Source organism: Lepus europaeus, chromosome 6 (assembly GCF_033115175.1).
Source record: "Lepus europaeus isolate LE1 chromosome 6, mLepTim1.pri, whole genome shotgun sequence".
NCBI lineage: Eukaryota > Metazoa > Chordata > Mammalia > Lagomorpha > Leporidae > Lepus > Lepus europaeus.
In genome coordinates this window covers 102,707,786-102,722,006 of record NC_084832.1, presented here as the reverse complement: position 1 = coordinate 102,722,006, position 14,221 = coordinate 102,707,786, and the positions used below count along the sequence as shown (strand labels likewise).

Genomic DNA, 14,221 nt, shown 5'->3' with positions numbered 1-14,221 from the left:
AGAAGCTGGCCCAATTGCACTCTCACAAATTTAGTGTCATGCACTCTTTTTGAATTTCTGTTTCCTTGTCTGAAGCAGGAGTACAACAATGCCTCTCCCCTAATGGTCATGGAAAATACAGTTTTCCCTTTCAGAAATTACTTAGTGAAACATGCTGAAACAGTATCAGAATCACAACTTTCCCCACCTGCAATAGACATAACTCAAGAATGCGTCAGCCGACTTCCCAAAATGAAGCAAAAACCTCCCCTTCCTCCTACCGAGTGATTGAGTCATTCTATTAGATAACAGTGGCTCTTTAAATACTCCGGCAGAAGTTTGCACACTCTCAGTTTGTGGAAGTCTTTCACTGCTTCCATCTCTCGTTCTTGGCATGAATTTGGAAATAGCTGTTGACGACCTCAAGGTCAAGCCCATGAAGGACCAGCCTGATCAGAAGTGGAGCGGGAAGAAACCTAAAGGTACCAGGGATGGGCAAAGGTGTAGAGGAACTGAATCTCAACATAGGCTCAAAAGTGTAAATTTATTGAAGAAAAGGATTGGAAAGCTAGACACCCAAGTATGGGAAAACATAGTACAGTTAAAACCGTTTGCCTTACAGAAAAACAAGTCAGATATAATGGTGATGATAATACTTAGAGGATTTATTGTAAGCTATTCTCTATGCTGTTCACTTTAAATGTATTATTTTTATTTATTTACCTATTTATCCAAAATCCAATCCCTTCGGACCCAATGTGTACACCAATAACTTTTTTTTTTTTTTAAATCTGTAGCAAAACCAGGATGTGAACTCTGGCACTCCCCTTACATGTTGAGAGTGCGTCTTAACTGCTACACCAAATACCTGCCCCAGAAGTAGGAATTTTTTTTTTTTTTTTTTTGACAGGCAGAGTGGACGTGAGAGAGAGAGACAGAGAGAAAGGTCTTCCTTTTTGCCGTTGGTTCACCCTCCAATGGCCGCTGCAGCTGGTGCACTGCGGCTGGCGCGCTGCGGCAAGCTCATCGCGCTGATCTGAAGCCAGGAGCCAGGTGCTTCTCCTGGTCTCCCATGCGGGAGCAGGGCCCAAGGACTCGGACCATCCTCCACTGCCTTCCCGGGCCATGGCAGAGAGCTGGCCTGGAAGAGGGGCAACTGGGATAGAATCCGGCGCCCCGACCGGGACTAGAAGCCGGTGTGCCGGCGCCGCAAGGCAGAGGGTTAGCCTGTTAAGCCACGGCGCCGGCCCTACCAATAACTTTTGTAAGTGCCTTTGAGATACTACAAACTTGAAATATGAATTATCCAAAGTAAATCACAGGATATTCAGTATTGTTTAGCGTATATTTTATTATATATAACTGAAAAAATATAATATCTATTTGATACATACAGTAATCTAAACTCTTTAAGTATATGTTAATTCATAATTCCATTTCAACAATTTGGATAAATTGGCTTTTATTTTATATTTATCCTGAGAAAAAAGAACAAAATATAAGGAGAAGAGGATAAACAAGTTTTATCAGAAATTTGGAAAAGAAAATTTCAGATCATGTTTCCAATAAACAAGATAAAGATTTCTCTCCATAGGAAAATAAGTTGGAGATGATGACATAACTTGGTATGAAAAAAATGCTGGCATTTATGGGTAGACCTACAAGAAATAATAATAGCTTATTTACTCATTCATTCATTATTCATACAGTAGGATTGAGTGCTTGACTTTTGCTGTAATATTAAATTAATTCTTTCAGAACCCTGGTTAGATTCATGTCCAACTGCAAAGAATTAAATTATTTTCTGATTAGGAAAACAATAGTGGGGGTGGAATTGAATTAATGGCTTCTACCTTCCAAGGGAACAGGACAAAGGGAGGTATAGAGAAAGAAGGAAGATCTTTCACAGCTATAGGTCCTCCCATTTTTTTTTAAGTAAAAATTCTAAAAATTCAGGAATTTTATCATCCAGAAGTGGTGAACATACTTGACATCCTAATGAGATGAATATTTTCCAGAGGGAGATTGGTTGAAAACTTCACAGGAGATAATTGCTTCTGAGGATATGATTGGTCAGTTGTTCACAAAAGAAAGTTATCTTCTGCATCTCCAAGCTTGCCACACACACACACTGGATTTCAGAAACTATTGAGTCAGTGAAAGAACCGCATGCGGGTACTTCAAGAACTTAATGGAAAATAGAATGAAAGGATAAGTTTATTATGTTGCAAAATAATTTTTTTGCAATCCATGCATAGTTTTTCCATAATACATATTTTCCATAAGTACCCTTATACTCCCCTCTGTCAAAAGTGCCTGTGTTCTCTTTATCATCTGCAGAGTCTAGCACAGTGCTTTTGAAACACGAAAACTCTCTGAATATATTTGTGTGTTGGTTGACTTGGATCATTGTCCATTCACACTGGAAATTTTGTGATGTGGTATAGCCAGTTATATAGCGATCGACAATTAAATTTAATATCTCTGCTTAGATTTTAGCATCTGATTTTAAGCACATGATGGAACCCTTCATTTTTCTATTTGCATATTGAAGATAACAATATCAGTGCCTTATTTGTTTATCTCATTAAATGAGGAAGCCAAATATATTGTATGGAATTTTTTCCCACTGATCCAATATTATCTGTGCTTTGTTAGTGATGGAACACATAAAGAGATATTCTGACACCTGTAAGCTATAGGATTTATTTATTTTCACAAAAATGGTGAATTTTCCTCTTATAACAACAGCCCCAGAATTGGTATTAGTGTAGGACATGCTGTTAGTATAAGCCATGAGAATACTGAAGTTTCCTTCTGATTTGTCTTTGCTCAAAAAAAGCTCCAATTTCAAGATGTAATTTTAGTGAACTAAACATTAAAGACTATGAAATAATGCACAGGATTCTTTAAGGAAATCTCAGTCCATTAATTGCCTGAAGCTTATTTCTTGATGCCTGATATCTGTTCATATCATGTTCCTTATAAAACACGTGTGTGTGTGTGCACACACATGTGTACACACGATCTGTGTTACAAGCATCAGGCTCTCTGTACTGTCGGCGAAGTTGATCCAACCAGGCTGGACTAGGAGTTTGCAATTGCAGAGTCACTGTTGGGAGATTAGGCAGATTATAAACTTAGTCGGGCATCTGGTGTGGAATCCTGGCTCTCGAATTTAGCAGTTGTGTGGTCCTGGAGGCACCACGCCAATCCTTTAACAATCCTTTTATTTCCTCTGTAAACATGTAGAAGAAACTGTTTTCAGAACCAATGGGAGGACCAGAGGTGAGGAAAGCAGAGCTCCAAATACAGACAGGACCCAGAGAACAATATGACTTCTTTCCATTCTTACTCATCTTGCTAATGTCCTCTGTCACTCCAGGTCTCCGTTTTCTTTCTTCTCCTTGGTGGTGCCCAGCTGCTGTGGCTCTCGGGGTCCTTTGCCTGGGATCACTGGTGACCATTATAATGCTGGGGATGCAATGTAAGTGCTGAAATAGGGAAATGGTGTGTGAGTTGGGGGGAGGATGAGTGTTGGTAAGTGTTTAAGTTTGTTTTGTAACAACTACAAAACAGCCTTGATTTAGATTCCATTTAGGCAAAATGTTTTTAGTATGGGAAAATGAGCAAGTGTATTTTGTTCATACCTCAAATGAGTGGAGAGTTGGAATGAAGATTATAAATGGTTGGCTTTTTGTTTTCATAAGTTCATAGATAGTGTCTATTTAAATGCTACAATGATGGAGAAGAAAATTATTTGACGTTGCTATTCCACACGATTACTTCAGAGACCTAAACATAAAAGAAATTTAGTTTTTATGGATTTTTTTGAAATAGTGGTGATTAAATATTATTTTAAAGTTAAGAACCATAAACACAGTAAGTAAAATATTTGAAAGAAAATGTAAGGGCAGTGTTTGGTACAGCAATTAAGATGCTGCTTGGGATATGTGGGATTTGAGCCCCAGCTCCATTCTGACACGGCTTCCTGCTAATACATATCCTGGGAGGCAACAGATGATGACTCGAGTCCCTGGGTCCCAACTACTCAAATGCTTGCCGCCCATTTGCAAGACTTGGATTGAGTTCTAGGTTCTTGGTCTCAGACTGGCCCAGCACCAGATACTGTAGGAATTTGGAGAGTGAATTAGTAGATAGAAGGTTTCTCTCTCTTTCCCTTTCTCTTTCCCTTTCTCTCTCCTTCTCCCTCTCCCCATCTCTCTCTCTCTCTTTCCCTCTCTCCCCTACCCCAACTTTCAAATAAACTGAAAATGTATGTTTTCAAAAAAATCCGTTATTCTGTTTTTAAAAACTGTCAAATTTGTAATATGACCATTTAGCAAGAGAGGATATTGAGAGGAAAAGAGGAAGTGAAAAGAAAGACCAGAGTGGCTTAGAGAGAAAGAAAGTGGTGCCCATCATCCACCTGCTCTGCCTGTGTGTTAGGTTGTAGATCTGAGATGCTTCAGCTGCCTAGGATCTAGGTTACTAAGGATTTTGATTTGCTATTGGCTTGTTGGTTGTTCAAATTCACAAACTACTATTATTTCCATCTATAGACACTTAAGGTCTTTCCTAATGAGAGAGGCATCCTTGACTCAGTGTCAGGGACTGGAAGAGCCTTCCTCTGAGGTTTTGGTCACATCTGGCCTTGAAGCCAGGAGGTCTGTTCTGTACTCTACCAAGACTCCAGAACTGAGGGGCAGATGTGTGGCCCAGCAGTTAAGACATTGCTTGGAACACTAAAACACCAGCTTCCCATATGGGAGTGCCTGGGTTCAAGTCTCAGCTCTGCTCCTGATTCTAACTTTCTGCTAGTGGATTCCCTAAGAGACAGCAGATGATGGTTCAAGAAGTTGGATCCCTGCCACCCATGTGGGAGATCCAGACTGAGTTCCTGGCTCCTGACTTTGGCCTGGCCTAGCCCTAGCTGCTGCAGGCATTTGGAGGGTAAAACAGTAAATGAAAGATCTCTCTTCATCTGTATTTCTGTCTCAATTTCTCTCTCTCTCTCTCTCTCTCTCTCTCTCTGTGTGTGTATGTGTGTGTCTCCCTTTCAAATAAATACTATTTTTGGTTAAAAAAAATCTAGAACTGAGCTATTTGACCCTAAAATTCACTTCTGCTTGATTTCACAACTTCATTTCATCTCCACCCTTCCTAAAATATGCTGTAGCCAAAAAAAAAAATGTTTTGAGACTTTTATGACACAATAATTTAAAATAATTCTGAGCACCACAGTTCCTAAATAAAATTAGGAAGTCTGAAAGAACAGACAGAATGGGAGGAGATGTAGTGAAATAATTAAGACACAAATAGAGTACATCATTAATGGCTATTTCTATTAATAACCACTGAATCTGATGGTGTCTGGCTATTTTAGATGGTCTATATTTTATTCAACTGTTACACTATGTGTGCTGTGATTACTCTTAACTTGTGTACAACTCAATTAAAAATAAAATCTCTTTTTTTGTCACAAGTATAATTCCTGAAATTAACTTCCAAATCCACAATATCTGATTGCATTTAGGTCATTTTCCAGTATCTTATCTGTTGTCAAGATAGGTTATTTGAGTTTGTGTACTGATTTACTTAAAAATCCATTTGGAGGAATTTTTGCTGAGGATTGAAAATGGAATCGGGTGTGATTTAGTATTGCAGGTATCTGACCTCCTAAAGCAACAGCAAGCAAACCTCACTCTCCAGGAGAATATACTGGAGGGACAGGTCTTAGCCCAGCAGCAGGCAGAAGCAGCTTCCCAGGAATCACAAAGGGAACTCAAGGAAATGATAGAAATTCTTGCCAAGAGGCTGGATGAAAAATCCAAAAAGCAAATGGAACTTAACCATCAGTACCTGAATCTCCAAGAGGCTCTGAAGAGAATGGCCAACTTTTCAGGTACGGGGTGTGGGGTGTGTGAAGAGATGCACTGGCAGGCTTTCGGCTCAGGCTGAACTATTTTCTGGAAATACCTCCAGGCTCAAAGTTGGCACATTGATATAGGTTTCGGTTATTCATTTGTAACAACTAATCCTACCCCAGGCGCTCTCTTTTTGTCATCCTCATCCTAATCTACACCAAATCCTTGAGATGTCTGATTTGAGCAGACCTTTCAGTGGGTTTCAGTTTTTCTTCCTTATCAGAAGAGCTTTTCTTTCTTTTAAAAATTCCAGTTTGAGGATTTTCCTGGGAGCACTGTCCTACCCACACGCCTTGCCGGAGATCTTTATCTCTTTCCATTCCAATGATCTTAACCACCGGATTTCTTTCTCTAAGGGGACTTCTTGTCCTGGCAACTCTTCACCTCCTCTTCCTCAGTGTCTTCCTGCTAAGCCAATGTACCTTAGAAGGCGCCACTTCTAAACAGGCTCAGTAGAGGTGGGCTGGCTTGGAAGTGTTACACAGATAACTGCACACTAGACAAGGATGTGAGGGGTCCAGGGAGTCAGTTCACAGAACTGAGTTGGTCTCCACTGTCTAAAGTGTACTCAGAGTCTAGGAGTCAGGCAGAAACATTAACGTCTACAACATCAAGCTACTCAGCTATGTATACGATCTTTTCTCCAGTGAGTAATTATGAATAGCTTGCAGCCATAGGGAGAGTTAGAAGGTATGAGATAGAGTCGCTTTCAGGGGAACATTGCTTCCTTGGAGGTACACAGAGGAGTGCCCTATTCTCAGGATTAGAAACCAGCTGCTTCTAATAAGTAGGAATTTATCCAGCTTGTTGCTGGTGCAGCTCACTTAATTTCAACCATGTGATTTCTTTGAATAATGATTATATAATAATAGTCCAGGAATACCATCTCTTAATTTTATGGGTGAAAAAATTGAAACCCAGATAAAGTTAAATGATAAGAATAATGATAAGTAGTTTTGTGTAAGGTTTTTGCAGTTCATAAACCCCTTCACTATGCACCGGGTACTTTAAATGACCAAAATAAGCAGAGATTTTAGACAACCTGATCTTGAGCAAGTGTCAAGCATGTGTTTAATCTGCTTCAGGAAAGAACCTGCAGGAAATAAAGGCAACACTTCCATAAAAGCTTGAAGAAAGGAGGCATGTGTGTCAAAGATAGGAATGTTGACAGGAGCCAGACATAGCTGCATACCAACCAATGGTTTATCTCACAGTAAAGCTGTTTAAACTGCTCTGCCTTTATCAACTGTAAATTGTATTGGATTAAAGCTATGTCAGTACCATTCAGAATCATCTCCCAGAGATGCCACACATGAATAATTAGTCAAAAATAATAAATAGCATGTCCACAGAGGGCAGACATGCCAGGTAACATATTCCACTCTTTGTCAGTGTCAGATAAAGACTGGTTAGTAGAGACACCAATTTAAGTTCTGCTTTTTATCAAGCAGCTTTGAGATGTTTAAAACAAGCAAACAAAAAAAAAAAAAAGAAAAAGAAAAAAGAAAGAAAGGGGAAAAAAGCCAAAGAAATAAACCCTAAAATACAACAAGGAAAAAGTATGGCAGTTTTCTCAAGTTTGAGGCAAGTTTTGCTTTTCTTATTAACAAGTCTGTGGTCCTCAGTGTACAAGGGTACTTCAAAAAGTTGTGGAAAAGGTGGAATTAAAAGATCAGTTTGGGGCAGGCATTTCGATACTAGTTAGGATGACAGTGTTCCACGTGGAAGTACCTGGGTTTGATCTCCAGCTCTAACTACTAATTCCAGCTCCCTGCTAGTGCAGACCATGGGAGGCAGTGGTTATGGTCTGAGTAAGTGGGGCCCCGCCACCCACCTAGGGAACCACGGTGGGCTGGAATTGAGTTCAGGCTTCCAGCTTTGACCCAGCCTAGTCCCACCTGTTGCGGGCATTTGAGGAGTGAATGAGCAGATGGAAGCACTTTTTTTTTCCTCTCTCTCTCTCTCTCTTTCCCCATCCCCATCCTATTCACTCTGTTTCTCTCTCTCCAATAAATAAAATAAAACTATTTTTAAAGACATGATTATTTTGTTCCCCAAATTTTGAAGTTGATGCAGTTTTTCATAATACTTCTCCACGAATCCTTTGCATTTATGGATTTCAAAGTTTTTCTTCACCAAAATGGATTTATCTTTCAATTCCCCACTCCACAAACTCTTAGAAGCACCCTTGTATGAGGAGTGACTCTGAGGAGCTCTGGGGAGTTTGCTTGCAGTCACTGAGTGGATGAGGTACCAGGCAGTCCCAGCAGTAGGCTTATATTCAGCACCAGAATTATTGGTGCTTCTCATGCTAGGGTGTGCACGCACCTGGCTAAAACTGGCGGATTCCAGATTGACTCCAAGGTTCTATATCAAAACACTGAGAAGGGCACCAAGAAATATTTCTTTGAATGGATCTGACTTAGAAGATTGAAAGGTAGTGTGGTACGATGGTTAAACACAGCAGTTAGACCACCTAGGTTCAAATCCCCATGTTCTCTATTTGTCAGATGGGAAACATTGATGGAACCAATCTCATAGAGTTGTTATGAGGATCAAACAAGTTAACATCTGTAAAGTACTTCCAATAGTTACATACTGAGTAACATTTGTGTTTAACTTCACACACACACCCAAAAAGAAATGCAATGCATTTAACTACCATGTTTTGCTATGTGTCTTTCTTGCTTTTTCATAGCTTGGAAAGCTTGACTAGATTGTTCCTCCAGCCCATGAAAGCCTGTAATTTTTACCTTTACATGTGATAGGGTGAGGTAAATGAAGACGCACAAAAGTTGCATATGTTGCTTGGGCTTTGCCTTTTATATTCTTATTCACATTCATCCTTCGTTGTCGACTGCCCTCCTACTCTCTCCTCTCAGATAAAGCCAACTCTTATACAATTATCTGATGGTTTGTGCCACCTTTTGGTCATGGTGTAGACCAAGAAGCTATGCTTCTGCAAAAACAGATGCCAAGTGTTACTAACACAATGGAAGAGACAATGACAATGATGATGATGGTGATTTGAGGGTTGTTGAAAACATCCATGCATGGATAGAGACTGGCATATTTTGCCTATTTCCTAAGGTCTGAGTAAGTTATTTTGAAATCCCTGTGAACTTTGCTACTGGAAAAACTCCCTATTTTCTGGAATCTTATTGCTCACTCTACATCAATATTTCATTCCCCCAAGAACAACTCTGTCCAAATGAAATATAGTGTGTATCACTGTGTAACCTTAAATGTTCTAGTAAACACATTTAAAAGTGAAAAAAGTCAATGAAACTTTTCAGTATCACATTTTAATTAATCTAAAATATTTCAAATATTATTTCAATAACCAGTATTGGCCAGCGCCACGGCTCAATAGGCTAATCCTCATCCTGTGGCGCCAGCACACCGGGTTCTAGTCCCGGTCGGGGCACCTGATTCTGTCCCAGTTGCCCCTCTTCCAGGCCAGCTCTCTGCTGTGGCCCAGGAGTGCAGTGGAGGATGGCCCAAGTGCTTGGGCCCTGCACCCCATGGGAGACCAGGAGAAGCACCTGGCTCCTGCCTTCGGATCAGCGTGGTGTGCCGGCCGCAGCGGCCATTGGAGGGTGAACCAACGGAAAAGGAAGACCTTTCTCTCTGTCTCTCTCTCTCTCTCTCACTGTCCACTCTGCCTGTCAAAAAATAAAAAATAAAAATAAAAAAATAACCAGTATTAAAGTTATTGATAGAATATTTTACATTCTTCTTTATGCCAAATTTTCAAAATCAGATGTGTATCTTATATTCACAGCACCTCGTAATTCAAACTAGCCACATTTCAAATATTCAGAGATCACATATGGCTACTGCATTGCTTAGCCTGTGTCTGAAAATAGGAAGACACAGTTTGTCAACCCATTATTCAAAGATGTAAAGTTTTAAAATGCATAAGCTTAACTTCTAATATCAAAATGGCAATTCAATAGTTACACCTCTTAACTCTTCCATTATTCCAAATATAAGTTTAAAAAATAGATCAGATTCTGAAATCACATTGCAGCCTGTCTCACTTTGTAACCAGGGAAAAGAAAATGCTAAATGGGAAGTAATTTTTTTGTACTAAAATTAGAATGTGGGACTGGCACTGTGGCGCAGCCGGTTAATGCCCTGGCCTGAAGCGCCAACATCCCATATGGGCACCAGTTCAAGACCGGCTGCTCCACGTCCCATCCAGCTCTCTGCTATGGCCTGGGAAAGCAGTAGAAGATGACCCAAGACGTTGGGTCCCTGCACCAGCGTGGGAGACCCGGAAGAAGCTCCTGGCTCCTGGCTTTGGATTAGCTCAGCTCTGGCCATTGCGGTCATTTGGGGAGTGAACCAGCAGATGGAAGACCTCTCTGTCTCTGTCTCTGTCTCTCTCTGACTCTCTCTCTCTCTGTCTCTCTCTCTCTCTGCCTCTCCTCTCTGTGCAACTCTGACTTTCAAATAAATAAAATAAATCTTTAAAAAAATTAGAATGCATTGTTTTTCTTCAAAAAATGGAGAAAAAGTACTCTGAGGCTATCTAGGTATTCACAGAATCTGAGTACAATTCTGATTAAGAAGTGGGATCCATGTAGGAGGGCTAGGGGCAAAGTGATTTAAGACTTGTAGAAATACTCACACTTGAACATGACTCACTAATTAGACCTGCTTTGCTTACTAGGTCCTTGTCCCGAAGACTGGCTCTGGCATGGAAAAAACTGTTATCTGTTTTCCTCTGGATCATTTAATTGGGAAAGTAGTCAAGAGAAATGTTTGTCTTTGGATGCCCAGTTATTGAAAATTAACAGCACAGAAGATCTGGTGAGTGTTTGTAGATGATGGCTGGGCTGGAGTGTTGCATGATGGGGAAATAAATGAGGTTTAGGTCCTCAATGGAGGTGCCCTTGTTTGAGGGCCTAAAGATCTGTTCTTCAGCCCAGTCCTGCCACCAACTGTGCATGACCTTGGATTGACAAGCTAGGTACTATCTCTAGACTTTAGCAAACATTTCTGTAAAGCCATAGCATGTGATGGGGAACCATTTGTCCTAGTACTTCCCGTATCCGAGAACATGAGTTCAAGTTCTAGCTCTGCTCCCTATTCCAATTTCCTGCTAACATGTACCCTTGGAAAGCAGCAGGCGATGGCTTAGAGTCAGGGCCCTGTCACCAATATGGGAGGGAAGACTCAGCTCTTGGCTTTGGTCTGGCCCAACCCAAGTTGTGTGGGCATCTGGGGAGGGAACTAGTGGATGGGAGACTTTCTCTCTCTCTCTCAAATAAAGTAAATAAAACAGATCTTTTTTTTAAAAGACCCATCATGGGTATCTCAAAGATCCTTTTTGGTTTTCATTTTTATGAATCTAACACTAACTGACATTCAGATTCTATTTCCCATTGATTCCACCACCAGCTCACAACCACTGTTCCCCACAGGGCTTCATCCAGCAAGCGACTTCCCACTCCAGCTTCCCATTCTGGATGGGATTATCCCGGAGGAAACCCGACTACTCATGGCTCTGGGAAGACGGTTCTCCTCTGATGCCCCACTTGTAAGTTCACCATTCCTTGCTGAACCTGCTAGTGAAGGTACTGCTGCATTCCACCGAGGTCCCTTTTATCTCCAGAGGGGAGCTTAGGGGATTTCTGAAAGTCTCCTTCCTTGCCTCTATCCTTGCCTTTATCCGTTTAGATCTCCTCTTGAGTTTTCTTCACCACATTTATTATTGATTTGAAGTTTAAAGAAAATGTTGATTTCCTGACACAAATTGCCTGTAAATCTAACTTTTCTTCTTCCCTGCCTCAGGTTCAGATTCCAGGGCGCTGTTTCCCAGAGGTACCCTTCAGGCACCTGTGCATATATGCAGAGGGGAAATGTTTTTGCTGAGAACTGCATTTTAGTTGCATACAGTATCTGTCAGAAGAAGGCAAATCTGCTGAGGTCAGAGTGAATTTGAAGGCTCTGGAAGAAAAGAAAGTCAATGAACTTTATTCTGGAATGTAAGCTACTCCTTGTGACGTAGGTGCGAACTGTGAGAGTCCTGAGAGCTGCTCAACTCCTTATCAGAGGCAAAGCCTGGGGATCCAGCTGCCTGATACCTTTGTATCAAAAGGGGTTTTTTTTCCATCTTTCTATCTGTCTGTATTTATCATCTATTGACCTACCTACGTCTATCACCTATCTACATCTATTATTTATTTATCTTTATCTCATTATCTATCTATCCCCAACACCCTTCTCTCTTGCTCAACCAACTGTTTCCAAGCCTCTGCCAGCCCTCAACGGCACTTCCCTTTTGTATTTAAAATTTGGCTCCTCTCCAAGCTTGGGAGCCCACTTCACTCAGTCTTGTCTACCTCAGTGCACCTTCCCTTCACCTTCCTAAAGCTGCATGGCAGACAACACAGAGAACTTGCCCAACTGCAAGCAGAAAGCAGAAAAGGAGAACTACACATGGGAAACTACAACATGAAGAAACAGAGGAAAGATCAAACTGATCAAACTGAAAACAAGCGTGCATTATCAACTTTAAAATCATTGTTCGTTGGTCTTTGTAATTGCATGTCCAGACTCCAGCATGCATGCACACACACATGCACACACACACATCTCACATACATTGGGAAACTGGAGGAGCCCCAGGAAGGAATTAGTAACTGAATAGACTTTTTTGTGAACTAATTTACAACCCATGATCACTTCCTAAACCTGTGTCATGTCTTCACCTTTTATCTACCAAAGAACAGCTTCATAGCTCTAAGCCCAAAGACACACATAGTAGAATTTTCTACCCTAAAATACATAATTCATTGTTGGTGACCTCACCCCAACTCTGTTGAGCGTTGTATAATTCAGAAATATACAGATCAATAAATGAATACACTCAATTCCAGAACAAACTGAGCCAGATATTCAAATGTTGCTGAGTAGAAACAGATGGAAATGGAGAAATAGCCTTTCTATTTCCACCCTCTTCATGGCCCATCCTGCTTTGTAAGGAAGCCTTTCCATTTTTGCTGTACTCAATCCAGCACCCATCTTATAACAAACATTAAATATGATATTTTTCCAAGGAAGACAAGAGATGTTATTTTTGTTAACAGCTCTATTGAGTATAGTTGGCATAGAAAACTTGACCGTTTAAAGGGTACAACTTGATAAGTTTTCACGTGAACATCAAGAAACCCTCAAAGGTTTCATCAGGCACCTTCCAACGCCTCCACCCCTGACCAGGATGCTGTCAGCTTGTGTTTGTGCAGTTTCATATGAATGAACTCAGACACTACGCCTTCTGTTTTTGGCCTAGCTTCTTACACTACACATTTGTTTTGATTCATACATCTCCATCTTCTTGCTTGTATCAGTTATTCATTTATTAAAATGTTCAGTGTTGACTGGTATAAATATACCACAATTTGTTTATCCATTTGCCTGGTGATGACATTTGACTTGTCTCAGTTTTTGAATACTACAAATAAAGCTGCTATGAACATTCATGAACAAGTCTTTGTGTGAACATAGGATTTCTTTTTTCTTAGGTAAACACCCAGGAGTCTGGATCATATAGGAAGTGTATGGTTAGCTCTTTACTGCCATTATGCTTAGTGAAATAAGCCAATCGCCAAAAGACAAATGTTTCCTCTGATTCATGGTAACTAATATATAGAATTAGAAAAAGGAATGTATTTGAGTGAAACTGACATAGGGGATTTTATTATTGATTATAACCCTTTTCTATTCTTCTTACTGCTAATTGAATTCTTCATTTAGTGGAGGGTTAGGCTTGTGATCATAAAGTGAGTTGAAAGTATGCCATCATGGCCGGCGCGGTGGCTCAATAGGCTAATCCTCCGCCTGTGGCACCGGCACACCGGGTTCTAGTCCCAGTCGAGGCGCTGGATTCTGTCCAGGTTGCCCCTCTTCCAGGACAGCTCTCTGCTGTGGCCCGGGAGGGCAGTGGAGGATGGCCCAAGTGCTTGGGCCCTGCACCCCATGGGAGACCAGGAGAAGCACCTGGCTACTGGCTTCGGATCAGCGCGGTGCGCCAGCCACAGTGCACCAGCCGCAGCGGCCATTGGAGGGTGAACCAACGGCAAAGGAAGACCTTTCTCTCTGTCTCACTCTCTCACTGTCCACTCTGCCTGTCAAAAAAAAAAAAGTTAAAAAAAAGAAAGTATGTCATCAGAAAAATTAAAAGGAAAATAAGAAAGGAAGGAGGGTGGGAAGTATCATTATGTTCTCAAAGCTGTACAAGTGAAATACATGACATCTCTTACCTTTATATGAATACTTTTTTAAAATTTAAAAAAAGAATGTGA

General features: G+C 40.8%; 1 protein-coding gene across 2 annotated transcripts; it reads left to right on the top strand.

Annotated features, from left to right (window-relative positions):
- The first annotated feature begins 345 nt into the window (after window positions 1–345).
- On the top strand, window positions 346–13,392 carry OLR1 (oxidized low density lipoprotein receptor 1). 2 transcript variants are annotated; one of them, XM_062195482.1, is made up of 6 exons: window positions 346–461; window positions 3,365–3,466; window positions 5,639–5,884; window positions 10,585–10,724; window positions 11,339–11,454; window positions 11,709–13,392. In XM_062195482.1, the coding sequence occupies exons 1-6, from the start codon at window positions 374–376 to the stop codon at window positions 11,851–11,853; spliced, it is 837 nt and encodes a 278-aa protein (XP_062051466.1). In that variant the 5' UTR covers window positions 346–373; the 3' UTR covers window positions 11,854–13,392. The 2 variants fall into 2 exon arrangements, with proteins under 2 accessions (XP_062051466.1, XP_062051467.1); XM_062195483.1 differs by lacking the exon at window positions 3,365–3,466.
- Window positions 13,393–14,221: the final 829 nt, after the last annotated feature.